General features: G+C 44.1%; 3 protein-coding genes across 5 annotated transcripts; all 3 read left to right on the plus strand.

Moving 5' to 3' along the window:
• Positions 1-4,257: 4,257 nt before the first annotated feature.
• fabp4b (fatty acid binding protein 4b) lies at positions 4,258-5,135 on the plus strand. Its single transcript, XM_037454895.2, has 4 exons — positions 4,258-4,439; positions 4,518-4,693; positions 4,768-4,869; positions 4,999-5,135. Exons 1-4 carry the CDS (start codon positions 4,367-4,369, stop codon positions 5,050-5,052), a joined length of 405 nt encoding a protein of 134 aa, XP_037310792.1. The 5' UTR covers positions 4,258-4,366; the 3' UTR covers positions 5,053-5,135.
• A 131-nt stretch (positions 5,136-5,266) lies between these two features.
• Positions 5,267-9,141, plus strand: LOC119198059 (protein FAM8A1-like). The gene is made up of 5 exons (XM_037454894.2): positions 5,267-6,833; positions 7,137-7,257; positions 7,403-7,526; positions 7,681-7,820; positions 7,916-9,141. The coding sequence occupies exons 1-5, from the start codon at positions 6,233-6,235 to the stop codon at positions 8,058-8,060; spliced, it is 1,131 nt and encodes a 376-aa protein (XP_037310791.2). The 5' UTR covers positions 5,267-6,232; the 3' UTR covers positions 8,061-9,141.
• A 4,514-nt stretch (positions 9,142-13,655) lies between these two features.
• LOC119197547 (ataxin-1-like) lies at positions 13,656-26,021 on the plus strand. Of its 3 annotated transcripts, none has more exons than XM_037453952.2 (3): positions 13,656-13,749; positions 19,731-21,794; positions 22,889-26,021. In XM_037453952.2, exons 2-3 carry the CDS (start codon positions 19,986-19,988, stop codon positions 23,582-23,584), a joined length of 2,505 nt encoding a protein of 834 aa, XP_037309849.2. In that variant the 5' UTR covers positions 13,656-13,749; positions 19,731-19,985; the 3' UTR covers positions 23,585-26,021. The 3 variants fall into 3 exon arrangements, with proteins under 3 accessions (XP_037309849.2, XP_037309848.2, XP_037309850.2); XM_037453951.2 differs by lacking the exon at positions 13,656-13,749 and adding an exon at positions 15,937-16,374; XM_037453953.2 differs by lacking the exon at positions 13,656-13,749 and adding an exon at positions 17,231-17,462.
• Positions 26,022-26,728: the final 707 nt, after the last annotated feature.

Consider the following 26,728-nt stretch of genomic DNA (forward strand, 5'->3'; position numbering starts at 1 on the left):
AATCAGTGGTAGAGCGGAGTCATCCCCTCAAATGCTGCGACAAAACAAACAATGATGCACCCCCAACCCCCAGACAATGCAATGACAGTCAATCTGGAATCAGTTCAACATTCGAAATCAAAACCAATCACGTTCACCACGGCTTCTTAAATTACACATCAAAATCAAGTCAATCTCCAAGTTTAATTTTAAATTAAATCCAAACCAGAGTATAAACCAATTTCAACGCCACACTACAACACACAATGTTGAAATAAATTTCAACACCAATCCAGATATCAGTCAATCAAGTTGTCTTATTAATCTTTACACAACCCCAGTAAACAAAGTCAAGTGTACATCAATGTCAACATCCGAACACAACAAGATATTGATATGATATGAAAATATTGAACTCTCCTCTTTCACCCACCAGATGGCACACTCAGGGGTATTCCCCTCAACGTGCACTTACTACTCCAAACCACACAAAGCGCTGTCAACACAACAGCTGACGATCGAACAAAGAACCACCAAAGAGGAAGTTCCTCGACACCAAAGCACATAGATCGTAAAACGCCGAGCACATGGATCAAGCTAAATGCTATCCCACGTTGTTGCAAAGCTAATCACCAGCCGTGCTATCAGCACCCGCAGGCCTCTGTTGATCAGACCGTTTCACCAACACTTTAATTTCCAACAATATAATGAACCGACGCCGGAGATGGCCCGTCTCCTGATCAGATTCTATTTATAAACACAAAGTTACGCAACCACATATACACATCAATTCACAATCCGGAACATCCATTCATCAATTAGACCACACTGTGGCTTGTTTTAAGGCTTCAAGCTTTTTGTAAGGCTTCAAGCTTTTTGTAAGGCTTCAAGCTTTTCGTAAGGCTTCAAGCTTTTTTTATTTTTATCTTAGACTTCGAGCTTCTGAGACTTCGGGCTTATAAGACTACAAGCTTATGAGGCTTCAGGCTTTTGATCGAAATGTACGTGTGGAGCAGGTCGTCGAGCCCGTCCCATTCACGCACAGACCGGTAATTATTGTCAGATATCCTGGGAACTACGCGGGTGCCGTCACACGTCGCGGGAACACCCAGGGCCGGCGCTAGCCATTTGGGTGCCCTAAGCACAAATGCTTGGTGGTGCCACCCCCAACCAACCAACCAACCAACCACCACCAAAGGAATAACAACCATTCAGAATGTCTTAGTTAGGTTCTCTTTATTCCCCAAATAACTTCTAAACATAAATAATTTACATAAACAAACATGAAAAGAAATAAATTATATAAAAGATAAAATTATAAATTATAAATACCAAATACCACCACAATTACTAAAAACACAGATTTGGAAGTGAACGTTGTAAACGCAGAAAGTATTCAAGTATATAACCGTGTAAGTAATAATGTGCACATTTCTATAGTATAGTAAATATATAGTAAATAATATATATAAAATATTTTGCACCCTTCAGCACGGTGACATGGACACGAATCGTTTGAAGTGCTGCAAACAGTTGCAGGAAGACATATTATTTCTGTGACAAGGTATAAATATATAGTATACATGTCACTGTTCCATCTAAAACTGTCCATTTCAATTTCTGAACATGGCTATGTAAAAACAAAATTTGCAAGAAACATTTTATATTTCCAAAACCATTTTTTAGATAATTTGCAACCCCATTACTTTAATTAATTAAATGAAGTTGAATGTGGTCCGATTGGTCCGAAGCTCACTGAGACTACCGCACAACGCGTAGTATACGCGTAATATCCAACTGCTCGGTTTTGAATTGAGAAGAGCAATGAACTGAGTGCAGTAGGAGCTTGCGCAAATCGTGACAGTGGCAACTCGTTGAGTATGGAGGACTAAAAGTGCCACAATTAAGTAAATAAATACACAATTAAATAATTACTTAAATGTGTCATTAATTAATTAAAATTAGAAAAAAATACATAAATGTGTCATTAATTAATTAAAATTAGAATTAAATACATAAATGTGTCATTAAATGTGTCATTAATTAATTAAAATACAGATTCATTTTATAAAAAATATATATTTCACTATTTACATTTACATTTCATGATCCTGCGTTGCAGTGCTTCATGAATTACTTAAAACTGTCAAACTGACCCATCAAAGTCAGTGGGCGGGGCTAACGCGAATCCAGTCTGACCTGGCCACGGCAGTATTTTGTTCCTGGCCCAAACTCTTTGTGGCATATAGATGGCCACCATAAGCTCATCAGGTCAGTGATATTAGCAGATAAACAATGCATCTTTCTAGATGTTTCATTACAATTCATGTGTTTGCAACAGGTGGAGATTTGTTGTCCACGGTGGGGTGGATGGATTCAGTCGTTTAGTAGCTCTGCATCAATCCAGTATCCGGAATTGATTTGTCTTGACTTGATACACAGGGTAACCAATCAGGCATTAGGTTCCGCCTACCAACTTTTGATGGGTCAGTTTGACAGTTTTAAGTAATTCATGAAGCACTGCAACGCAGGATCATGAAATGTAAATGTAAATAGTGAAATAAGTATATATGTATTTTACATAACATGAATCTGTATTTGAATTAATTAATGACACATTTATTAACACATTTATGTATTTAATTCTATTTTTAATTAATTAATGACACATTTAAGCAATTATTTAATGATGTGTTTATTTATTTAATTGTGGCACTTTTAGTCCTCCATAGTTGAGGCACTTCTTCTTGCAGGTTGCGGGGCCGCGGTGGGTCGTGCAACTGCCTCGACTCCGTGTTATATGGGGCGCGGTTTGTAAAATGTTGCACGTTCTAAAATCCTGCGCAAAGTTTCTGAATGCAGCACTATCATAAGGGTCAAACTGATGCAACTGTGCTTAATTAAAAAGGTGCCAAATCGGATCACATTCAACTTCATTTAATAAAGTAATGGGGTTGCAAATTATCTGATATACTGAATAGTTTATTCCATGGCAACCGTGTAAAAATGTCATAAAAGTTACCATCAGTAAACATTACGTACATTTGAAAAACGATATAATGTTACTTTTAAAAGACAGTAAATAAAACCAGAAAAAACACTTGACATTATACTTTATTCCGTCCATCGGTCGCTCCTGTGGTCCAAGGAGGATCGACCACTGTAGTTCGGTAAAGTTAGCAGGATATTCACAGATTCAGACTTCACGGTTCAACAGCTCGTCAGCGAAACGACGTTAAAACACAAATGACACCTCTCTGTAACCGTAGTGAGGTCGACAACCAAATACACCCCGTATTAACCCTCATTTTACCAAAACAGACCGCTCAGCGAACTAGACGAATCATTTTGTTTTTTAAATGCAGGCGCTTTCGAGGCGAGTGCGCAGGGACCGTCTGGCAAGTACAATGCGTAAACAAAAGAACTAAAAGAAATATTCAATAACTCCACTGTTATGGATAGTAGCACCGCTAAAATCATGGCATATGTCCATGAGCTTGTACTTGTTGTACTACACCCTTTACTTTGTTTTGAAAAGTATTTTCTATGAATATTTTTCAATATTTATTGCAAATACCGTTCAATAGCTCCACTGTTAAAGATGGTATTTGCAATAAATATTGAAAATATTCTTTAAAAATACTGAAAAGCCATTTTCAAACAAAGTAACAGGTGTAGTACAACAAGTATAAGGACATTGGCATATCCCATTATTTTGGTGGTTCTACCATCTCTAACAGTAGAGTTATTGAACTTTAGTTACAATAAATATTGAAAAATATTCTTAAGAAATACTGAAAAGCCATTTTCAAACAAAGTAAAGGGTGTAGTACAACAAGTACAATCTCATGGACATATGCCATGATTTTGGTGGTTCTACCATTCATAATAGTGAAGTTATTGAATTTGTCTGCAATACGTTTTTCCGCATTGCACTTTGCAGACGGTCCCTGCGCACTCGCCTCACTCACGTTAAGATCAATGTGATTTGTACATTTCTGTGAATGTCTTGCTAACTTTACCGAACTAGAGTAGACCAGGAGTGATCAAGTTAGGACCTTTATTTATTTATTCATACATTCATTTAATTATTTATTCTGACATTTTTTGTCCTCCATACATTTCTTGTCACTTCTATCAAACCCATCATCAAAAAATGTAAAAGACACGCCCTCTATTCCGCTCGTTCACCATGACAACGCCAGGGAACGATATTGATTGGTTTTCCCTTAATCAAGCGCGTGTCTAACCAGGTATAAATATGCAATTTGCCCTGAACGAGAGTCTCTCTCTCTTTTATTTTCCACAGGTGGAACCACAGACGCTGATTTATCGCGTGTTTCGGTGGTAGACAGACCGTCCTCCTCCTCTTCTTCAGGTCTTCATCATGGTGGATCCGTTTGTTGGAACCTGGACTCTGACTGCCAGCGAGAACTTTGATGACTACATGAAGGCGATCGGTACGTATCTTAATGACTGTTTCACTTGAGGATTATGTTGAACGATACTTCAGGGGGAGCGCTGCATTGTGTTTGAAGGTGTGGGACTTGCCACCCGGCAAATGGGCAACTTGGCAAAGCCGAACCTGGTCATCAGCGTGGACGAGGACGGGCTCCTTTTGATGAAGTCTGAAACGACGTTCAAAACCACAGCGTTCAAATTCAAGCTGGACGAGGAATGTGACGAGACTACAGCGGACGGCCGCACGACCAAGGTGGGTTCACCTCGTCTGCCTCGTTCAATGCGCTCGTTAACCTGCGGCTCCTGACGGACACGCGTGGTTTGCAGACCCTCGTCACTCTGAAAGATGGCAAACTGGTGCAACGGCAGACATGGGATGGAAAGACGACTACACTGGAACGAGAGATTCAAGATGGAAAACTGACCGCTGTGAGTGCTTTAGCTGGTTTGAGTAGCTTCTAAGACACTAGTTTAGATTATTGTATGCTTCTCTGAGGTTTGCAATTTATCCGGGCAATGAAATTCCAGATTTCTAATGTTTGAATATTGTCTCCACAGAAATGTGTCTTCGACGACGTGGTTGCAGTGAGAACCTATGCAAAAAAAACTTGAGTAACACATTTAGACTGGACCTTACGCCAAATACATTGAGCTATTGCCAATAAAGTCTGAACTGTGACACTTGTATGTCATTTTACATGATTGGATTCACATTTTTTGGTCTAATGTACATATTTGAGTTTGCAAGTGTTTGTAATTGACTGGGGGAACTTTTTGTCTTCATGATATAATCACATGCTCTGTTAAATCCTCAATGTCTTTAAAAATCGCATGTTCCTTTCTAATCTCTAAAGCTTTTGGACATGGGTAGAGGGCTTAACGGAGGCTTTATTTCAATACAAAGCAGGCTAGGTCACATAAATTGTTAATTGGGGTTCTTTGGGGTAGTAGGTTGAGTTACAAATTCTCAAGACTTAGTGAAATATTATGATCCACCGGTTGTGTGCCTGCAACAATGTGATCTTGAGTGCTGTACTTGGATGCTGTTCTATGTGTACACAAGCATCATTCTAGTGCGTTTGGATGTGAACACTTTTAATTTTTTTTACTCTGAACTACAAAAACTGGCTGTTTTCAAATGCACATAACTGACTAACTTCTTCAAAACTCAATCTTGATCTGTGAATACCTTTTTGGAGTAGTGTGGTTAAGGCTTTAGAAGGCAGACCTTGACATTATTTTACCCCTTAAACACAATCTCAGATGAAGTTATTTATGGAATGCCGTTTGTAAAATGTTGAACGTTTTGAAATATGTTTGAAAAAGTGACATGTGAATATTGTCCTGCTTTTTTTATTCGTATGATAATGCTAAATGTACGAAAACTTCACAGGATTTTAGAACGTTCAACATTTTTCAAACGGTGCCCCATAGTTATTTGTTTGAATGGCCCAGTGGCTATGCCTTAACTAGATGACACTAAATCTGTTCATAAAATAAATTGCCAGAAATAACTTTGTTCTCAAAGTGCTTGATGACATGCTAAGCTGCAACCAGCAAATGTCTGCAGCAATGTATTTCAATTGTTTTCACAGGACTAAAACGTTTTCCCGAATTACTTTCTCTTGAAATTGTGTGAATTTTATGACCGCAAACTACTATAATCTCACTGCTGCTTCTGTTTTGTAGAACAACGTCCTCCTTGCGGTTCTCTTTTGTAATAGCAGGCACTGACTGGACAGTACCATTATATACTATTCGGGGGTGGTCACCTTTGACGTGATCACCAAATATGTGGGGAGTTAACTATTTGGAATTTGAAATGGATATATATTTTCAAAAACGTTTGAAAAAAACTAGAGTGAACAAAATCATCTTCATGTTCACTCCACAGTTTTCCTGCAGACGAAAATGGAATGACCGTGATGACGTCGTACGTGACGCGACGCCATCATCAAACATGGCGGACGAAGATAACACAAACATGGGAAAATATAACGAAAAGAATAAACCTCTTCACAGCACAGTCAAGCCACTCGTCGACGGAGTCACCCAACGAATAGGCAACCAGAACAATGCCGAAGGCCCAAAAGACGCCGCCGAAAGCTGCACAACAACGGAGTACTGCGAGAGGCTGCAGGGGTGGATGTGGCAGTACTACACTGGACATGTCAACTGGCACAGCTGGATGACCGCGTCGGCCATGTCCTACCCGTATTATCTACAGGCAGACGGTGGGGCGACGCGCGACATTAACTTCCAGCACTGGCACGACGGTGCCTTCGGTCTTCCGCGGTCGACCCACCGAGGCGCGGGCCCCTCCCGGCCGGGTGAAGCCGCAGGCGGGGCTGCAGGTGTCGCTCAGCAGCAGAATGGAGACGCACCGAGACCAGGTAAAAAAAAAAAAAAAAAAATATTGCAGACAACCAACCCACGCGGGACAGACACCAAAGCCGCAGAGAGCCCACAGTCCCATAGTTAAAACAAGGTATTAGCTTCTATAGGTGGACTGCATTGAGGCCAGCGTTTGTTATTGTGTGCTCCAGGTTAACTCCTTTGTACCATAAATCCTACCAAACTATGCGAGAATAATGATACCAAAACCAGCCATTCGATTCCACCCCATTATTTCTCCTGATAAAGCGTGCGTGAAATGCACATTTAAGAGATTAACCTTTTTTGCTGCTTTTCCCCAGGCCGAGAATATATAATTCCTTCACCTCTACAAAGACTCCTGGCAGAGATTGTGGATTTCTTCATACTTTTTTTCATCAAAGCAACCATAATCATCACTATTATGCACCTGAGTGGAATCAAGTGAGTTTCTTTCATTTCTTTAGCGTGGTGGTGAAAAGAATGATCAGACCTGAAACCTTTTTTCACCCATTTTAAACAGAAAAAACCTGAAGCCTATTATATTAACTCTCTTGATATCAAGCAAATATTTCACGTTGCCTTTCAGGGATGTTTCCAAATTTGCCATGCATTTCATAGTGGAGGAAATAGACGAGGACACGTCAATGGAGGAGCTACAGAAAATGATGCTTGTTGCACTCGTGTATCGGATGTTAGTGTGTTTTTATGAGGTGAGCCCCCATTTTAAACGTCGTCCAGTTATCAATACGGGTAAGGTTGAGACCCAACAGTGGTCTAAACCTTAACTCATCTGTTTCTTTGTACAATTGAGGGAAGGCCCCCTTGCCATTGAGTGACATCTCCCCTACACCCTTCTCCCTTCAGATTGTGTGCATTTGGGGAGCAGGAGGAGCCACTCCAGGGAAGTTTCTCGTTGGACTCAGAGTTGTTAGATGTGACTCATCGGTTCTGGTTCAACCGAACAGGGTGCTTGTCGTGCCAGCAACTAATGTCTCTCTGTCAGCGTGAGTAGTTCATTTCCAATGTTATCTTTCAACGTGAGCCAGTATCAATCTCTCTCCTGTCTGCATTGTAACCCGTCTCTGGTCTCCCTCCACAGATCAACTGTCCGAGCCTTGAACAAGAACTTTTCAATTGCCTTCTTTTTCCCGGCCTTCATCACTCTTCTGTTCTTCCAGCACAACAGGACTGTGTATGATATGGTAGCTGGTACAATTGTTGTCAAGCGCTCCAGGATCAGATGACGCAGAAGAACCCAGATGAGGGCTACAACGAAAATACTGAGGAAGCGCTGCCTGTGGAACTCCGACATGAGCATTTCTAAGGTGTCTCAAGAACTGAGAAGATTGCTAAGACGGTTGCAGACATTTTGATGCAAATCAGTATGAACAATTTCAGTTCCCTACAACTTGTGTTGGTTTGTTTTGGACACGTACTGTATTTCTGCATGTTTTTCTACATGCTACTTTCAGAAACCGTTTCTGTGCCAAATTGATGCCTCGTTTGAAGACAGGAACAAAGATGATGTATGGCACCATTTCATTAACACAACATTTGCCTCTTTTTAAACACTAAACTCATGGATAGTGCGCCGTATTAATCTGTATTGAAGTTGCTAATTATACCTTCAGTATGTCTTTGTATTAAAATATTGTCTACAGAATTGTATCCTCAGACTTTTTACTTTTGAGTTGTTGACCGTCTTCAGTGCTGAAGTGACGCCTCATGATCAAACAGCATGTGTGACTAAAGAGTTAAACTGACACATTTTGTGTGATTAACTTATTTTTTGCATTTAAAACGATTAAATGAAATTCCCTCTATTTCCTTGCATGTTTGAGGTGTCTGTCTTCTGGCTGTTTGATAATTCGTACAATGTTTTGATACAAAATAAGGTTGTATTGACTCTTTATCGTGTGATTAAATTTGCCTCGTGATTGGTGCATTCATCAGTTCACATTCGAGCTATAGTTTCTCTTTGCACGTTAACACCTTAGTAGCAAGAAATGCACATAACATAAAAAGTGGAAAAACATGTGCGGAATCGGACATGGTGGGCATGAATGGTCATTGAACAGTTCGATGAGTGACACCAAATGTCAATAACTGGCCTCTGCCACCAAACATTAAAACAAAAAGGTAAATACATTTTTTTCAGTTTCCTCCAAGCTATTGTATCATAAATGTAAATGTGCATTGAAGCTTATCCGGAAACTTGGCACCAACTGTTTAGGATGCAATGATGTAATATGATGGATGTTCATTTACCACCCATCAGGCTCTCCATTAGTATTCCACAGTGGGTTTGAGCTTTTGAACAAAACTTACTTCTTCAGTAAGAGCTTTTGAATAAACTCCACTCATGATTTATTTAACAAAGGGTGATGTGTGTTTTTCAAGTGTGAAATTGTAAAAAAATGTTGCATAAAGACCACGGTCATCCCTTTCTTTCCTGCTAGAGGAGTTTGGCTCCACCTGGTGAATGTTTGATGGTCTTACAGACATCACTCTGGGTTGATGCATCACGTCGAATCCGCCCACCGTTTCCTGCTCACAATATTTTAAACAATCTCAAAATAGCTGTCGTTGGGACATCCTGAGTAGAGAATATAAGTAAATAAGGTGTCAACTGGTTGCCCAGAAAATCATTGTACCAAACACTGAGGGACAGACTGAAGACATTTCCCTTCTCTGCCATGTCACCTTTACTCGGACAGGACTGTTGAAGCTCCAACTGTTGGCGTTAGGGTGGTGATTGAGTTAGTGAGTTAGGTCCTCTAAGTGGCAGCTTCAGCTGACAGCCACAGCTGACAGCCACAGAGTGAACCCCCCCCCCCCCCCCCATACCCCTCTCCCACACAAACATACACACACGCAGACACACTCATGCTGTCATGCACCATGCTATTACTGTAGGCAATGGAATAATATAACTCATGTTGCAAAGGCTTTCAAAGAGGAACCATGTGACCAAACACTACCCAGCACCACTATTGCACTGCACGCTGAGGAGTAAGTCTTTTTGGAGTTGAGGCATGTTCATAATCTATAATTGTGTCGATGTGATGTGGAAGCTGGATGTTAGAAAAGCCCAAGGGACCAGTTATTAACAAATATGAGAGGCCGTTGTGTAAAACTGCTTAGTGTTGCAAAAAAACTCACAACCCTTATGAGTTACAGTAATTAGTTTTTATTAAAACACAAATAGTTTATTTAAATCACAGTCAGATCATCCTGTGGCACTAAAAATAACAGTGCTAGGAATTGATTCCCATTGACTGTTAAAATGAATCGTCCATTCATCAAACAGCTTTATTTGTTATTTGTTTGAGTTTAATTCCACATTCTCTGTCATATTCTGACATTTTTGTTGTCTGTTGTTTGAAGCCATGTTTGACAAATGTAGTGATTTGACGTCATTGTGTGTGTGAGTGTCGTGTCCATCCTGACTTGTGTCTCTTTTAACGAGGGAGTCATCTACAGAGCTCCCATCTTTCTCTGGCAGCCACGTGTCAGCTCAACTGGAATGTGATTTCATACAATTTCTGTTCTTAAAGTCAGTATTCATTAACATACATGTCCTGGCAGCTGACACAAAATACACACACAGCAGGCTGCATGTTTTATTGAAGTGGTGTAAAGGTGCTGTGAACGGAGGGCTGCACAGCGTTTCCTCCCAGCGTGTCTGTGCCTGATGGTATTTCTCTCAAGTGGAGTCAGGCCGGGTTCTGGCCGGGTTCTGCCTGAGTGGAAAGGGCTGTTGATGAAGAGGAGACCTGTTGCCTGGGGAGGAAACCACCGCCTGCTACAAAAACAAGTAATGTGTTATGCTCATGGACTAAATGCCATTGAATTAACAATGTTAATTGATACTTTTGATTCAAAATAGTCCACACTATTTATTATAACCTATACAGGGTTAGTGGGTAATGTTGAGTATTTTTCCTTTTTGCTGTGGGAAGTACTCATTTAGTTATTGGAAGGGAAGTGAGAAGTCTGGTGTTTTTTCACTGTTCTATGTTTTCCATAACTTGTAATGGAAAATGTGATGAATATTGTGAAAATCATTGATCCATTGATATAATGAGGTAGAACATAGGACACTTTAAAGTCAATAGATCAGGGTCACATGGTTTTTTAGACATTATGGACTAAACCAATTTAAACGGTATGGTTTAAAATGCCTGTAGTTTATAAATGTAATAATTTCTTGAAAAGTGAATGAATAAGCTTTAGATACAAACAAACTTTCTTTTAACCAAAATACCATGGTCTTGCGCTGGAGGTCAATTTCCTGGTATTGTAAGGTGAGTTCAAATTCAGGCTGAGTGATGTAGAAGTAAAAAGAGAGACTGTGAGTGTGTATATTTGTGTTGTGGGGAGTCCTACAGCATTCATACTAATTGAATTGACTAAAAAAATGGTGAAACTAACCATTTCTAGGTTTTCTTGTTTTTGAATACACTAGATATCTGCATAGGATGCAAAGAAATGCTTGAGTTATCAGACAACCATGGAGCCTACATCAGTTACTGCAGAGACGTTGAGCTTGTACTTACCTCGTGATAACATTTTTGCTTTCAAGGTACACACAATATCTGATGCATTTATATTTTTGAAGGGAATGTGAGGGAAAGAAATTGGTCCAAATATTGTCCCAGCCCCCCATCATCTAGAAAGTTGCTCCATCTTAAGTATTTTATTTTATAGTTTCATCAGATAAACACCATATACTGCCCTCTGCTGTATGAACCAGGTATTTGACCTGCGCGCTGGAGGCTTTCACAGAGGTCATTGAGTTCACTGAGGTCATTTAAATCCCTTTTTGGTTCCTATACTGAGAATTGAAATCAGGCATGGACCCATGCTGGTTATGTGTAACTTGTACTCTATAATGACGTACATGCTGTAAAATTGAAATGAATATTGATATAGTTATGAAAGGAGTTTTCTCAGTCTTTTTCCCACGAAACCACCCAGCAGTACTTGTTGCTGATCTCGAAAACTAAACACCAGCTAAGCTGTGGCTTCCTGACAAGTGCTCATTGTGTTTTTTTGTCGCCCCATTGGGTATTTTTACTGATTGATATGGTTTGTATATTTAAACAAACTCTACCGAGTTCCTCCTCCACAACTCACACCCACCCAATCCTTTAGTTGCCTAAACTATGTTCTGGGGATGTGCGTAAGCACTGGCTTGCTATTTTCAGCTGAATGAAAAGTGTCATTTTCACTCAGGAAGAAATCACTTTTGTTATGCTTAATTTGTTTTTCACACATGCATCAATATGATGCAACAATATGATACTAACCATTACAAGCCCATTTTTATCTTTCTGTGTACATAATCATTTTCAGGAATCAGGAAACATGTATTACCATGATATGTCAGACATTTGACTTGGCGGTTGGTGCGTGACAGCAGACAGTTCAACAATGGACAACAAGACATGGCCGCATCGTAACCTTAAAATAAATAGGACACCAGCTACCTTCTGATTAGAAAAATACCCAGGACGTTTTCAGAGTTTTGACCTCTTGCATATCCATCAGTCAATGTCTAGACATTGTTTAATCAAGGACTCTGTTCAAGGTCATTCAGACTCACAGGTCGCACTCAACAATTACTCTATACAGTCTCTTTTAATTTTACACCCAAAGTTCACTGATCAAAAACGATGGAGTCGAGTACGTTTTACCTCTAGCGTGCACCCAAACAGAGCGGTGAGGTCAGTATCACCTGCCTGCAGGATTTCACTGTCCCTTCAATCTTTTCATTAACGGCTGAATTCACTGGCTTTCAATAGGCTCTTTCAGCGTGTCATGCTACACCACTATTGAGCTACAGCCACGTTGCCACCCATCTCTGTTAATGGGGACTGGAGACCGTGGAGCTGCCCTGTTGCCATGGCAGCAAGGGCTTTCACATTCTCCCCACATAGTGTGGAGTGTGCATGTTGTTCCCTCCAAACGGGAGCGCGCCACAGCAGAGGCAGGTCTGCTCTCACAGACAGAACCGAGCCAAGGTTATTCGCCTCCCGGTCTGATACCAGATGCCCTCTTGATCCAACCACCCACTCACCGCTTTTCCATTTTCTTTATTGCTAATGCATGATATTTTCCCCATTGGCTGCTTTGGGTATCAATTCTTTCTAAGGTATACTTATAGATGGTGTGACTGGGATAGTGGTATTAGCTGTGGCTTCAACACAGGAAAGGCCCTCAATAAGCCAAATGTTTCTTTATCCCCCCCCTAAAATGGAAATATGGTTTGGTCCAGTGGTCCACTCAAAAGTTACTAAACTTCACACCAGTGTAGTGCTTAAGACTAACTCCAAGTCAATTAACACTATGTTAAGAAGAAACATTAATCAAATATTCAGATGGAGAAATAAGCCAGAATGAGAAATGAAAACAACCCGAAAGGGTTAATACAACGTTCCCAAATGTCATTATGAGTTTGTAAGCTAAAGTGAGAGAAATCACATGGCTATCAGGTAATTATTGCCAGAGGTCATGTTGTCGTGCTGATGATTTAATTCAAGCAACATGGCCGTCAGTTTGGGCAGTGAGTATTTCCTCCAAATCCTCAGCGCACACTGCATGTGTGTGTGTGTGTGTGTGTGTGTGTGTGTGTCTGTGTGTGTGTGGCAGTTTCTGCCCATTGGCTTGAACACATGTTCCTGGTGAAGTGCTTGTAAAAGGCTTAGTTTGCAATATGTCTGTGTCTGCATCATACGTGGATGCAAACACACGCCCCACATCCTACATCCGTCCCCCTTGCTTTGTGCACAGGAGGACCAGCGTTTCATGTCTGGACATGTCGGCTGAGAGGAGGACTCGGCCCGGGGAGCTGGTGGGGAAAATGCAGAACACAGTGTGGGTAATGGGGCTTGGATAATAGTTTGACGGACACTGAACACTGTTTCAAAGGTAATGCGACTATTCAATTCACAGATTTAGTTCAAGTCAGAACTGTGTGAGATGCTTTTCATATTGTTTGAAGGTTTCTGCTAAAGAGTGTCAGAGAGCACAGAAGAAGTTTATGGAGCCAGGTGTGACTATGCATGACACTGAATGTTGATTTGCTGATTCTATAGTACTACAGCTCTCCAGGATCATCAGATTTCAGTACTTTGTGTTTGTAAGAGGACATAGATCGCATTTAGCTCGCATTAAGTGAGCACCATACAGAAGAGTGGACCACTTCACTGTGTGTGCTGAGAGGAACAGAGGAACTACAGGCCAACAGAACCTCTGTCCGGTGGCACCACAATGATAAACATCAATATTCAGTAGTATCTGAACAACTGTCCACAAAGATTAAATTTGCCTGATCTGCGTTGGAGACATTCCACTTACACATAAGAATGCAGCCGAGAGAGTTTGCAATAAATCTCACCACTTGACCATTTCACGTTTTTTTGACTGATGGCGTAACACTACAGTACCGATGCATGCATTTAGATACGAGCAAGCAAACTGTGAGGTATTGTAGTAATGGGGATGTTACCACTGAGCATTGTCAGGAACATATTGTATTCCTAAAAACTATAATAGTTTTTTTATAACGTGGGCGTACAACATTGTACTTACTGTGGACTGCAGAGGTTTGAGGGGGCTCAGGTTCATGTGGATCAACACTTCCGTTCATTGTTTGGGAGAACAGTCACTATGAGCTTTTTCAACAAATACAGCTGGACCAAAAACTACCAGTCTCCATCTAACAGGCAAGGCATAATCAGGAGATGATCAATGTTATTCCCTGAGGTAAGGTCATGAGCTGAGGGTCAGTGTAAGGTGAAGGACACACACACACACACTACAGTCATTGAGAAACTGTCACTTCCAAACTTTCATATCCAGTCATTGAGTGAACAGTTTTGCTCCATTCAAATCCAGCTCAATTTGTGACTTCGCACAGAGTTTATATCAGCTAACTTAATTACTAAGATAATTCAAGGCGAGCAGTCTCTGGGATCGTGGCGGTCCTCATGTTTCCAGTGACCCCGCAGCTTCCTTCAGTCACAGTTGGAAGATGAGGGTAGTCCCTTGGCGAGGAAAAGAATATGCAGCATCTTGTTTTGTTTTACATTAGACAGCTGAGGAAACACGTCTTATCACTGAAGTGGTTAAATGTGTGTGTGTGTGTGTGTGTGTGTGTGTGTGTGTATGTGTGTGTATGACAGAGAGACACGGTTGCAGTAGTGATACAGAAATTCTTCAAACAATACTTTGATGATTTTGAAGACTTTATTGTTTGTAATTGTTGTAATTTCGACATGCTATTTAGTCACATAGCGCACATACCCCCCCTTCAGCGATGCACAGAACGCCCAGTAAAGAGCCGTTTTGGCACAATACCATTCACTGGAATTGTTGTTGTAGTAGCGGCAGCTTTGTGTGACTTGTTGCATTTTTTGTCCCCCCGGTCTGGTGCCTAGGTGAAGGAGGCACCCTGCTCGTCCCACCTGCTGAAGAGCAGATAGCTGGCCGGGCTAGGGGGGGCGAGGGGGGGGGGGGGTGACGCCACTGCAGCTCGGCTTGTTTGTGCTGTGCTCTTTACAGGATAAGCAGAAGGCCTTGGTGAGGCGAGGGGCCCCGGTGCCAAGTGGTTGTGGGGGGGGGGGGGGGGGGGTTATCAGCACTGCCTGCCTGCACCCGGGGTTCGGGGGGAAATATCTCTAGGGGAAGAGATGAGGGGGCAGAGACCCGGGGAGGGGGCGGCAGGTTAGCCTGAGTCACTTTGCAGTGGAATGGAGGTTCGAGACTCTTAATTGTGGAGCAGCTCACAGGAAGGAAGCAGCACATCATGACACACACCAAGCGCTTTGATCCTCCTGCAGGCTTGTGTGCGTGCATATGTGTTGTGTCCCTGCCTCTCCATGCCAGTGTGAATATCCCACAGCTATCCACATACGTGCAGTATGTTCCATTTCTCAATCTCCACTTCTCGCTCTCTCTCTATCGCTCTCTCCCTCCGTCTGTTGCTCCCTCCCCCTCCTGCCCTCTCTGTGTGAGCGTAGACTGGGCACTGAGCCAAGTGGAGTGTGTTTTTTTTGAATGAATACCTGATGCGGCTGATGAGGCTGGCCGGGGGGGGGAGGAGCCGTCAGTGGAGTACTGAGAGAGAGAGAGAGAGGAGGGAGGGAGATAGGGAAAAGGAGAGAGGCAGAAACAGCGAGAGAAGCACCCCGGCCAGAGAGGGAGCTGGCTTTTCTGGTGGCCTTGCATAACACACGTCGGAGCAGCCTTCCACGCGGGACTCTGTGTAAGCCTCGCCAGCGGAAGGGAACTTCCCCCACCGGCGGCCCGCCGAGGGCGCAGCGCAGCCTGCGGACCCGGAGAGAGAGAGAGAGAGTGCGGAGAGGAGGGCATAGCCGGAGCAGCCCAGGCTCCGGGAGAGGGGGGAGAAAGAGAGAGAGAGAGAGAGAGAGACGCACAAAGGAGAGATCCAGGAAGAGGACTCCTAGGAAACACGTCTCCAACACACACACACACACACACTCAGGAGGAATCCTTGGACATGCTCTGCAAGCAGTGGCTGTGGAGAAACTGGTGAGCTATTCTTAGTACTCTAACTAGAGGAGGGGGAGGGGGGAGGTTGTCTTTTCCTCTCGATTTGTTGCACAGTAGTATTTTTTTTCTTCCTGCCGTACTACTACACTCATGCGCTCTGACTGTCATCATTGTGAAGCCCCCAGAGGCTACACTCACGGCGTTTCTCCAGAGTCACGGCTGCGGGATCTAACAGCATTGACCCTGTTTGGTTGTGGCCGTGGGGGGGCGTTTGTATACTGTGCGATCGGTGTGTGTGTGTGTGTGCGTGCGTGCGTGTGCGTCGGGCAGTGATGCAGAACTCTGGAGTCATTGTGGAGACAAACAGCCTGAACCACTGCCTGTTCTTTCTGTCTGCGTGAGTCTGCCACACGGTCGGTCCGCCTCTTAAAGGCACATGCCCCCACTGTTGTCCAAGGAGGGCAGAAAAATGGCTCTTTTGGGAATTACAAAAAGCAGCACACTGTATTGATCTGCTATGTGTTTGCATGCAAGCGTGTTGAGGGGAGGTCCTATCCGTTTGCAGCGAAACACGCATACATGCACATACCTATGGTTTTTTCCTCAGTACCTCCCCCTCGGTTTAAAGCCTGCGCTCAGATTAATAATGATGTTTTTGTTTTCTATATATAGACATCTGCTACACAGCGTATTCACTTTGTATCTATTACTGGTCTACCAGTGAAACATTCATTTATGGCAGTATTGACAACAGGTTTACCACCCCACTACCAATGTGATAGCTTTGTGTATGAATCTTCAGCACCTTTTGCCACAAAATTATTTGGCTGCCTTTCTTTTGCCCCCCCCCCCCCCCCCCCCCCCAACCCCCTGGCGTCATCCTGCTGCAGAGTAATGTTGTTACTTTGAAACCGTGTGGATCAACGCGATGGGTAAATAGCGAGAGAGCGTGAGAAGAGAAGATTCGGTGGAAGGAGTCAAGGTGGGGGACCGCAGGAGCCGCCGACTGCTGCGTATAAAAAAAGAGGAGATCTCACCTGGAGACAACAGAGGAGGAGGAGGCTGAATGAAAACATGTCATCCGCTCTCCTGCTGACCGCCCAGTGACAGCAGACAAACAACACTGTGTACGCCTATTCCTCTGCTTTTTTTAAAATGTGGGAGTATGAAAGAGGATAACATGCTGTGGCTGGCTCAACCACTCCGTCTGAGTCCGTGTGATGAACGCACCGGCGACGGTCCTGTGCCCTCTCGCTCTCTGTTGTCATCCCTCCACAGGGGGGGGGGGGGGGGGGGGGGACCGTCCTGAGCCAGGGGACTGCCTCAACGCTCCTGTGCTTTTGTGGCTCGGGTTTGACAGTTGCGTCTTAAAAGCTTAAAAGGTTCTCCATTGGTATCACACCGGCCTTATGTTTGTTGGTGTCAGTATTCTAATAATAGATGCTTAAAAAAACGGGCTGTTGGCCGCCACACTGTGTGTGTGTGTGTCACACTATGTGCAGAGAGTGCTGTGTACAGGTCATATGAGAAAAGGACCTAAAGAGCATCCTGTTGACATCAATGGTGTGTTTTGTGCGCCGTTTGTAAATGAGATAACGCTGGCTTTGTCCTCCAACGCTGCTATGATCACAGGAGGTACTTGGGCTTCAGATGTGATGTCATTACAGTGTTGCCGAGGTGGGGTTGTTGCCACGGAGCAATGCTGCACAGTGTAGCTCGGGCTGTAGCAGCGGCCGCGTTGCTGATCAGGAATCTCTCAGCGTGGCGGGGGCTATGGCGCTCTGATGCTGCGGGCACAGCTCAATGTGGGTCAGGAGAAGCAGCACTCTGTCTTCTCCCCATACCCCGTTCTCTCTCCCTCTTTATCGTTCCTAATCTCCCCCCCCCCCCCAACCCTCTCAGTCCCTTTTCTGTCATCTTAGATTGCCTTTCTCCCTCTCCTCCGCCTCGCTCCTCCTCTTTCGGAGTCTCTCCAGCTCCGCTGCTCTCCCCCTTTGTCACATCTGGTGGATCCACCGGGCTACATGGTGAGCTGAATTGAACAGAGGGTTTTGTTACTTTTGGATGCAGTGACCTTGTCAAAGCCAGCGCCAGAGGTAGCTGCGTAAAACTAGAAACCAACCAAGGTCGCCTTCTTAGGGTTTTTTTTTTCTTCTCCCACCCTCTGTCTTTATGTAACATGTCTGTGGCTGCCTGGTGTAGTGAACCTGCTCTGAAATATGAAACTACAATTTGGCACCGTCAAATAGCCCGGCACCCTCTGAATGGAGTGAAGGGGTGGAACAATTAATGAACGGATGGACGTGGGAGCTCGTGTCTGTGGTGCCTCTGGCTAATGACCAACTCAGAGTCAAGCCCGCAGGAAGGAACGATGTAAAAACAACCCCTCTGAAAGGCAAGCAACATGCTCCATGCTCCTGATGTTGAATTAACACATGGTTTGTGTTGTCTTGTGTGGGCGTTTTAAGCTACGTGAGCATGCCTGCATATCAATCCACAGGCGGTATTTTGGGCCCGCGTTGCAGTGAAACATTGATTCATTGTTTGCTCTCCACTTTGTATTTCCTTGAACTTTGAATCAACCCTCAAACAGGGTAAAGCGGAATGCCATTATTAGAATATTTTTGAAGTACCCAATCACGCTTCCCGCTGAATGTTCCACGAACAGATTTCAAGGCACATGGTTTTCCGCTTCGTTTTGCTGATCAGCCCACTGACCCAGAGTTCCCGTCTGGAGGTGGATGTTGCATTTACACGAGCCCTAACTGGCTCAACACAAGACATGGCATTGTTAAAACAAAGACAAAAACACTGTCCACTCTGCTCTGCTTTCTCACCCGAGAGCCTGCAGCAATGCTCACACACATGAGTGTGTGTGAGCACACACATACCCCAGACACACAAACACTGCGGTTCAGGGAACTCTCGGCCGGTTGAGTTTTGACAGATTGTTCCACGTAGACCCTCGAGGGGCATCTTTAGAAGTTTAGCATGGAGAGTTTTTTACAGAATAGCACTTGTTGTGTTCAAGTGCATCAGACTAACACAAATCACATGCAGTCATTTGAAAAGGTTCCACCTTGTGGCAAAACAAAAAATGACACCTCAACAAACGTGGAAGTAGAGACATTTCTATGAGGGAAGCATTTCTTAAGAGTTACTTTTCTTTTGAGTCCTGTATTTGCAACCTGCCAGGAATCTTTTTGTGAAAATGGATGAATCATGAATCCAATCTTGCTTACTGAGCCAGTTTTGAAGTGCAATAAGACTTTTTTTCCATGTTTTAAATATAAATTTAAGTTTATTTAAATAGCAAAACAATCTAAACATCATAAGACTTGGACTCAATTTCATTTTCTGTTACCTGACAGTTTGGGCTTTTCTCCATCCATCAGATTCCTGCCGGCATTGTGGGGGAGGTGGACCGGTCAGAGATGATTCCTCATGAAGTCTACGGAGCTCATTTTGTGAGCTGGAAGGACTCCAGCTTCTCCGGTCTGAGACCTGGAGCCGTCTACCAGTGAACACCAGGGGCCACACCGTGAGGCACAACATTGCACTTAACCAGTGGAGCGGAGGAGGTGAAACAAAGAAACACCTAGAACAACTAAAGATCACCAACTGGGTATATTAACCCCACATTGGACACAATGAAATCCAACCAGGAGCGAAGTAATGGATGTCTGCCGCCGAAGAAGCGTGAGATCCTGGCTCTGGAGCAGAGGCCAGTGGTCGTGGCCACGGCAACACCTCCAGCTGCCTTGGTTGCCGATAGTCCACACACGGAGAACCTGGCGTGGCTCGCAAGTGTCGCCAGTGAGCGCTGCAGATTCAGGGACGCGGAGAGCCCGAGATGTCCCACCGCCTCCTCCACCTCCTGTTCCACACCCTCCACTTCCATATCCTACTCGGCCACCCCTCTGTCTGCGATGCCCCTGGCCTCGCCGCCCGCAGTTTACCCCGCGGCCCTCCACCAGCAGGCCGGGACCATACAGTTTGCTCAGCTGGGACCCAACGTTCAGTTCATCAGCTCCGGGCCCTACGCCGGCTACATCTCCTCACACATCATCGCCGCCAACGCTGGCTCCGCACCCAACAGCTCTGCCGTAGCGCAGCGCCCCCAGCTGGACGGCTACACCACCGCCCTCGTCTCCCCCAGCGCCAAAGGGGAGCAGCAGTTCCAAATAGGCCTATCTCCCACAGAGCTGACTCCCGTGTCGCTTGCTGGCTCTCCCCACGTCACGGGCCAGTACATTCACCTGGACAACAGGACGCCTCTGGCTGTAAGCGGGAACGCCATCGCTTCGCCCGCGGCCCACCTCCAGCTCCACCCCCACGCGGCCGTCCTCCCTCAAACGCTCACCATCGCCCCCTCCCAGCTTCTGGTGCAGTACGCGGATGGTTCGATTGGTAAGAAACCAGAGGGGCATGCTAAGGGGGTGCTGAATGGGGAATCAGAGGTGGTCAAACATACTAAATCTCTCCATCATCAATTGAGCCATCAGCAGGTCCAGAGCTATGAGGCCAGACATATCCTCCTGCCTGCGGACTACGGCCAGAACCCCTCAGGACTCCAGACCTCCTTGGTGCTGTTGGCCCAGCCCAACCACGGAGCCGAGCGTGAAACTGCCCCAAATAAGTTCTCCTTTGTCCAGACTGAGAAAGGAGGCATCTGTTTGGGGAAACCGGTGTCCAGATCGTCCTCCTTCACGTCGCTCTCTTCCTCCGATGTGGTTAAGTCTGTTGCTCCTCACACTGTCATCCAGACCTCTCTACCCCACGAGGAGCTGCCAAGCAGTCTCTACTCCTCCACACAGCCACCCATCATTGGCTACATCACCAGTACCAATCAGCACGCCGTCAGCTACCACGCGGCCCTGCCTCAGCACCTGGTCATCCCCAGTGGCCAGTCCCTCCTCATTCCAGTCAGTGGCACTAATAACGGCAGAGAATTTGAGGTCAGTCGCGCCGTCAGCGCCCCGAGCGCCACGAACGCCACGACTAGCCCTCAAATATCCACCGCCATGCCACATGCCTATCTGGCGACCGCCCTGTCCAAGTGCGAGGCGCTCGGGCTGGATGGAAATCAGCCGCCCCCCGCTGTCGCCCAGGCACCAGCGGTGCCTGTCCAGGCCTCAAACCCGGCCCCGGCGGCGGTGGCAGCTCCCTCGCCGACTCCCGCTCCGGTCCCCAGTCCCACCCCGGCTTCCGTCCAAGCCTCCCACTCCATCTCCTCGTCCCCTGTTTCGCTTCCCCCGTTCTTCATGCGAGGCTCCATCATCCAGCTGGCCGACGGAGAGCTGAAGCGCGTGGAGGACTTGAAGACGGAGGACTTCATTCAGAGTGCCGAGATTAGCAGCGAGCTGAAGATTGATTCCAGCACTGTTGAGCGCATCGATAGTGGACAGAGTCCCAATGCTGTGGTCATACAGTTTTCTGTGGGGGAGCTCAAAGCCCAGGTAAGTGATTCCTCATTCTTGTGCACTACAGCTTCTGAATCTGAGGTGATAGTATAAAAAAGGAACTGCGCAGATAGAAATACACAAATAAAAGAGTCAACCGAATTCTGTATTCTATATAAATGCAATAGCAGGGATCCACTTGTGATGAGCCCAATTGATCTCCATTTGTGCTCACTAGGGTCATCAATTAAGCCCTCACCTGCAAAATAAAAATCCATGTCATTTATCTTCAATGCACAACTGAGAGATTGAGAACAATCCTTTTCCATCCTCATTATTTTCAAATCATTATGTTCCAACCTGGAGGTTGTTTCCCAGCAGGACCAACACTGATCCCTCTTGTGTTCCAGATGCCAAAATATAGCATTTCATTGTGAAAACGTTGGCTTTCGAAAAGCAAAAAGCCATTACTTTAACAGATAACCTAAGCAGGCAATGTTTTATAAAATATAAAAAAATAGATGAATAGAAAAAGAACGAGGCAACGGTGCATCAATGTGAACAATATGACAGGAACTGAGCACTTCCGCAAACCTCTTAAATGCTGCAACAAATTGGTCATCATTTTCACAAAATTCATAAGCAATTGCTATAAATAATCTGGCTATTTGAGTCCGTATCAGCCTGAGCAGCTGTAGTCTGTGAAGGGCTGTAGAGGTCGAGTTGATTCTTAGGGCTGATAACATTGTTGACATTTTGGAGTAAATGAAGAAAACGCTTAAACAGGAATTCATAATCAAATCTAACATTTTTTTATACTGACTGGTTTGATTTGGTTTTTAAAGACGTTTTATAAAAGACTCTTGATTTACGTATTGGTCAATGCTGATATCTGCGATAAGCTATGGTTATATTTGCTGTGCCAATAATGGAAAAAAAGCTAAATCAGTTTCCCTAAATCCTGCTAAACGTGAACATGTTTAGTCCAATTTTTTGTTTCATGTGTGACTGAAATGGTGACACTCTGGAGTCCTTAGACCTTTTCTAAGATGCATAATCCTACACCAATTTGCATACAGATGTGTTTCTTTTTATAAATCCCCCCCACAAATATCCAGCTAAAAGCTAACAGTGCATGTGCTCCTCTCCAGGTGTGTGTGGAGGTGCTGGTGGAGTATCCCTTCTTTGTATTTGGCCAGGGCTGGTCATCCTGCTGCCCAGACAGGACCACCCAGCTGTTTGAGCTGTCCTGTGCCAAGCTGTGTGTCGGCGACGTGTGCGTGTCGCTGACCCTCCGCGGCATGAGGACCACTTCAGTGACGGACAGCCAGTTTTTGGAGACCAAGCTGAAGACCGGTCACTTCTCTGACTCCTGTCACACTGTGGATGCTACCGTCAAAATCAGCAGTGGTCCAAATGGTGCAGGCAGAAAGAGTGGGCTCCTCATGAAGGCTTCCAGCGCAGACAGGCTGGAGAGGGAGCAGCTTACTGTACCAGGACCCGGACTAGAGCCACCACCGGGATTGGGACTAGTTCTGGGACCAGGAGAGAGGATCTACGGAGCTGGACCAATACTAGCCGTCTCTGGGACTGTAGAAGTGAGACAGGGATCGGTGAAAACGGACATGCCTGCTATCACCAAACTACAGTGCGGTGATCCGGACAGACCCGCCGTCCGCAAGAGACGCTGGTCCGCTCCAGAGCGGGACCAGACTGAACGAGCGGAGGAGGAGCCTCCTCTGACTCTGCCCAAACCGTCCTTCATCACTCAGGAGGTTAAAATCAGCATAGAGGGCCACTCCACTGTAGGGAGTGGAAGGTCCTTGAATAAAAGAATAGACTGTTGAGAGAACTTACTGATTACCCGTGGTTTGCTTTGTGTTTATTCCCTCTCTTTCCAGACTACTGTAATATAGGCTGAGTTTGAACAGTATTTACATGTTTACTTTTCTTTCACACAAGTCCGATACCGACAATGAAGTACAGTAGAGCACCTTCAAAAGTGGTATCAAAACACGAGATCAGTGCAATCATTGCTTGAAGCAAAACTGAATGCAGCGTGAATGTGGAGCATGAATGGAAGTCAGACACCCAGGGGACTTTTGACTCGCATCGTGAGACAATTCTCATTTGTCACGTGGCAGGCGACCATTCCTCTTATCACAAACACAGACCGATGTCAGTGTGCACAAAGGTGGGTGTCCACATTTTGATTATCCACCAGTTTGTTTCAGTGATTAGTTCTAAAGTCAGCAAACCCATCAACATCAAGAGAGACCGTGTCTCAATGACAAAGCTCAACCACCACGGCTGTGCTCTCTGCTGCCTTGTGTTTCTGATGAAGTTTTATTTTATTCTAGTCTATTCATTTCCATGGTATTGCAGATGTGTGCGCTGCAGGTATCTTCAGCCCCTTTTCTCTATGTGTGAGTGTGTGTGTGTGTGTGTTGGTTTGTTTGTGGCTATCAGGTGGAGCACATAATTAGGTTGTGTGTATGTGGCTGTAGCTGTTAGCTTAGTTTTCAATACAACCTGCAAATATCAAGACTGAAAAGGCCTGAATGTAAGTTACTGATTTAGTCCTCAATCAATCATTTGATAGCATTGCTTTGCAAAGTGTGGGAGACGGCAGTTGCACATGGATTCATTTCTCTCTCACGCTCTGTACCTTCATAGTTCAGAAGTCTCATAATTCCTTCCAAAGACAGCCTGTGTCACTTGTTAATATCTATTTTTAACCCTGATAATTTGCAGCACTTCAAATCTGTACACACTAACCAGACACAACACTGACATATTATACCATCTAAATTTGATTTGGCAAATGTACTAAACAATTGAGCAGTTATACATTCAGCCACACAGATCAGCTTTCATTTAACGTCATCTTTCAGTCCGTCTGATGTATATTGAATATTAGTCCGGTTCACCCTACTTGCTGCGTTGTTTTGGTCTCAACCAGTTCCTCAGGGAGATCTCTGACCCTTGAGTTGACAAATTGTCCATCCTGGTGTTCAGCTACTTTATAGATTTGCTTTGAATTAATTTAAATGCGCCGTTCACTGAAAAACAACTACCTCTTGCACCTCAAATCAACCCTGGTGAGCGAACATTAAGGAAGGTGCAGGACATGAAATCCAAACATTGAGCTCAGAGGAGTCTGTTAAAAATAGTCTCCCTTTACATTACACACAATATGGCACGACATTTACCCATTGAGGGAAAAATGATATCTCCCGTTTCTGTCATCCTACCGAATTGCTTTTTTTTTACAGAAACTATGGCCTTAAGCATACATACATACAGACACACCTAGTTCACAGCATCACATGTTGATAAGAGTTTGACCATTAAAACCTATTTTCTGCAATGATGGCATGGTTTTCTTAAATCCATACCTGAATATCCTACAGTTCATACTCAGGAACAGTGTGCATCTGTAAGTGTGTGTGTGTGTGCGCGTGTACTTGTGTGTGTTGGTCTGGGACAGATTGTGTTTGTCCACAGTCAGTGTGTGTGTGTCCTGAGCAGCAGCACTTTGATCAAGCATCCAGCTCGAGTGAGGGTTTGTGGGCCTTTTTTCTCGGCTGTTAGACATTGAGAAAATAGTAAACTGACTGTTTTTCGTCCGTCCCACAGGTTTAACATTGAGAGAAAACATTATATACCAGAGCAGGGAATGTAAACACACATCGGCCAAACTATCTCAACTTTATTTTTGATGACTGATTGAAAGAGAGAGAGTTGTGGAGCCAGTGTGAGTTGATCATGTATAGTAAATTGTATTCTAGAGAGTGTATAGTGTGTGTGTGTGTCTATAGTGTGTGTGTGTGTGTGCGTGTGTGTGTGTGCATAGATATTCTAACCCTTTTGTTGCCTCTGTACTGTTTGTGCCACAGCGCCTCCTTCTTAAATCATTCCATTAACTCAACAGTATTAGATGGTCCTGCTATAGTTTCGGTCAGTGGAGGTATTGATCTAATGTTTATGAATGTGCTACAGTTCTATGGAAACATTTAACATTGGCCTTTTGGTATTCAACTTTCACACCGTAAAATGTAGTAAACTGCAATTCATAAGAAGAGCCATTAGGTTTTATTGTAAACCCAGTAACCAGACTGTTCTCTTCTGTTTGTGTTTGACTGCTCAGGCTTGACACTGCCCAGTGACTGTTCTTCACCAAAATGATCTCTTATATTCTTCACTGTTACAATTTAGAGGAACTGTTTCATCAGTTTGTCTTTGTCATTTTCTTCTTCAATAACCTGGCATGCATTTTTAATTATTTTTTTTAAATTACAGACCTCAAACGACATCCTAACAGATAAATCTTTTAAATCTAGAGTTTATGGGTAAAGGATCAATTTCACATTGTTAGAAATACACTTTGTATTCTTGCTGAATTTTAGGTGACTTCAGCAAGAAAGCAAATAAGCACATTTGCCAAAATGGTGAAATTCTTCTAAAAGGCCCTGCACACCCTCAACATTGATTGCTCATAAATATGCTGGAGCTGGGCCACTTACAGTTTGTAAAAGCCTTTCTAAATAATGTTGAATATGGTGTATAAACACCACCTTGGGGGATCTATGGAATTGCACTTTGTTATGTGGGGTGGGGGTTGTTCTAACTAATACACAGAAGTAATGTACAGCATGTCTGAGAGAAACTGTCCTCTATCAGTACAGCACCTCAGTGATTTGTAAATAGCCAAAGTCTTCCATTAAAATGTTGGTATGACCTTGCAGACCGTTGAGGATAAACAATGATTCTGATGTACAGACCTTTGAAGTGAAGTTTAATTTAATAATCATTGATTTGAAAGAAATACTGAATATAGCGTCACCTATGATACTTTCTTTCGCACCAGCTAAAAAAAACAGGAAATTATGGGAGTAAAAGACTTTTAAAGAAATGATTTTGTAAATCGGTCTGTTTGTTCAATAAATCTCAGCCAAGATGCAGTGTGTAATACGTTCAGTATGTCGTAA

This window comes from Pungitius pungitius, chromosome 11 (genome assembly GCF_949316345.1).
Source record: "Pungitius pungitius chromosome 11, fPunPun2.1, whole genome shotgun sequence".
NCBI lineage: Eukaryota > Metazoa > Chordata > Actinopteri > Perciformes > Gasterosteidae > Pungitius > Pungitius pungitius.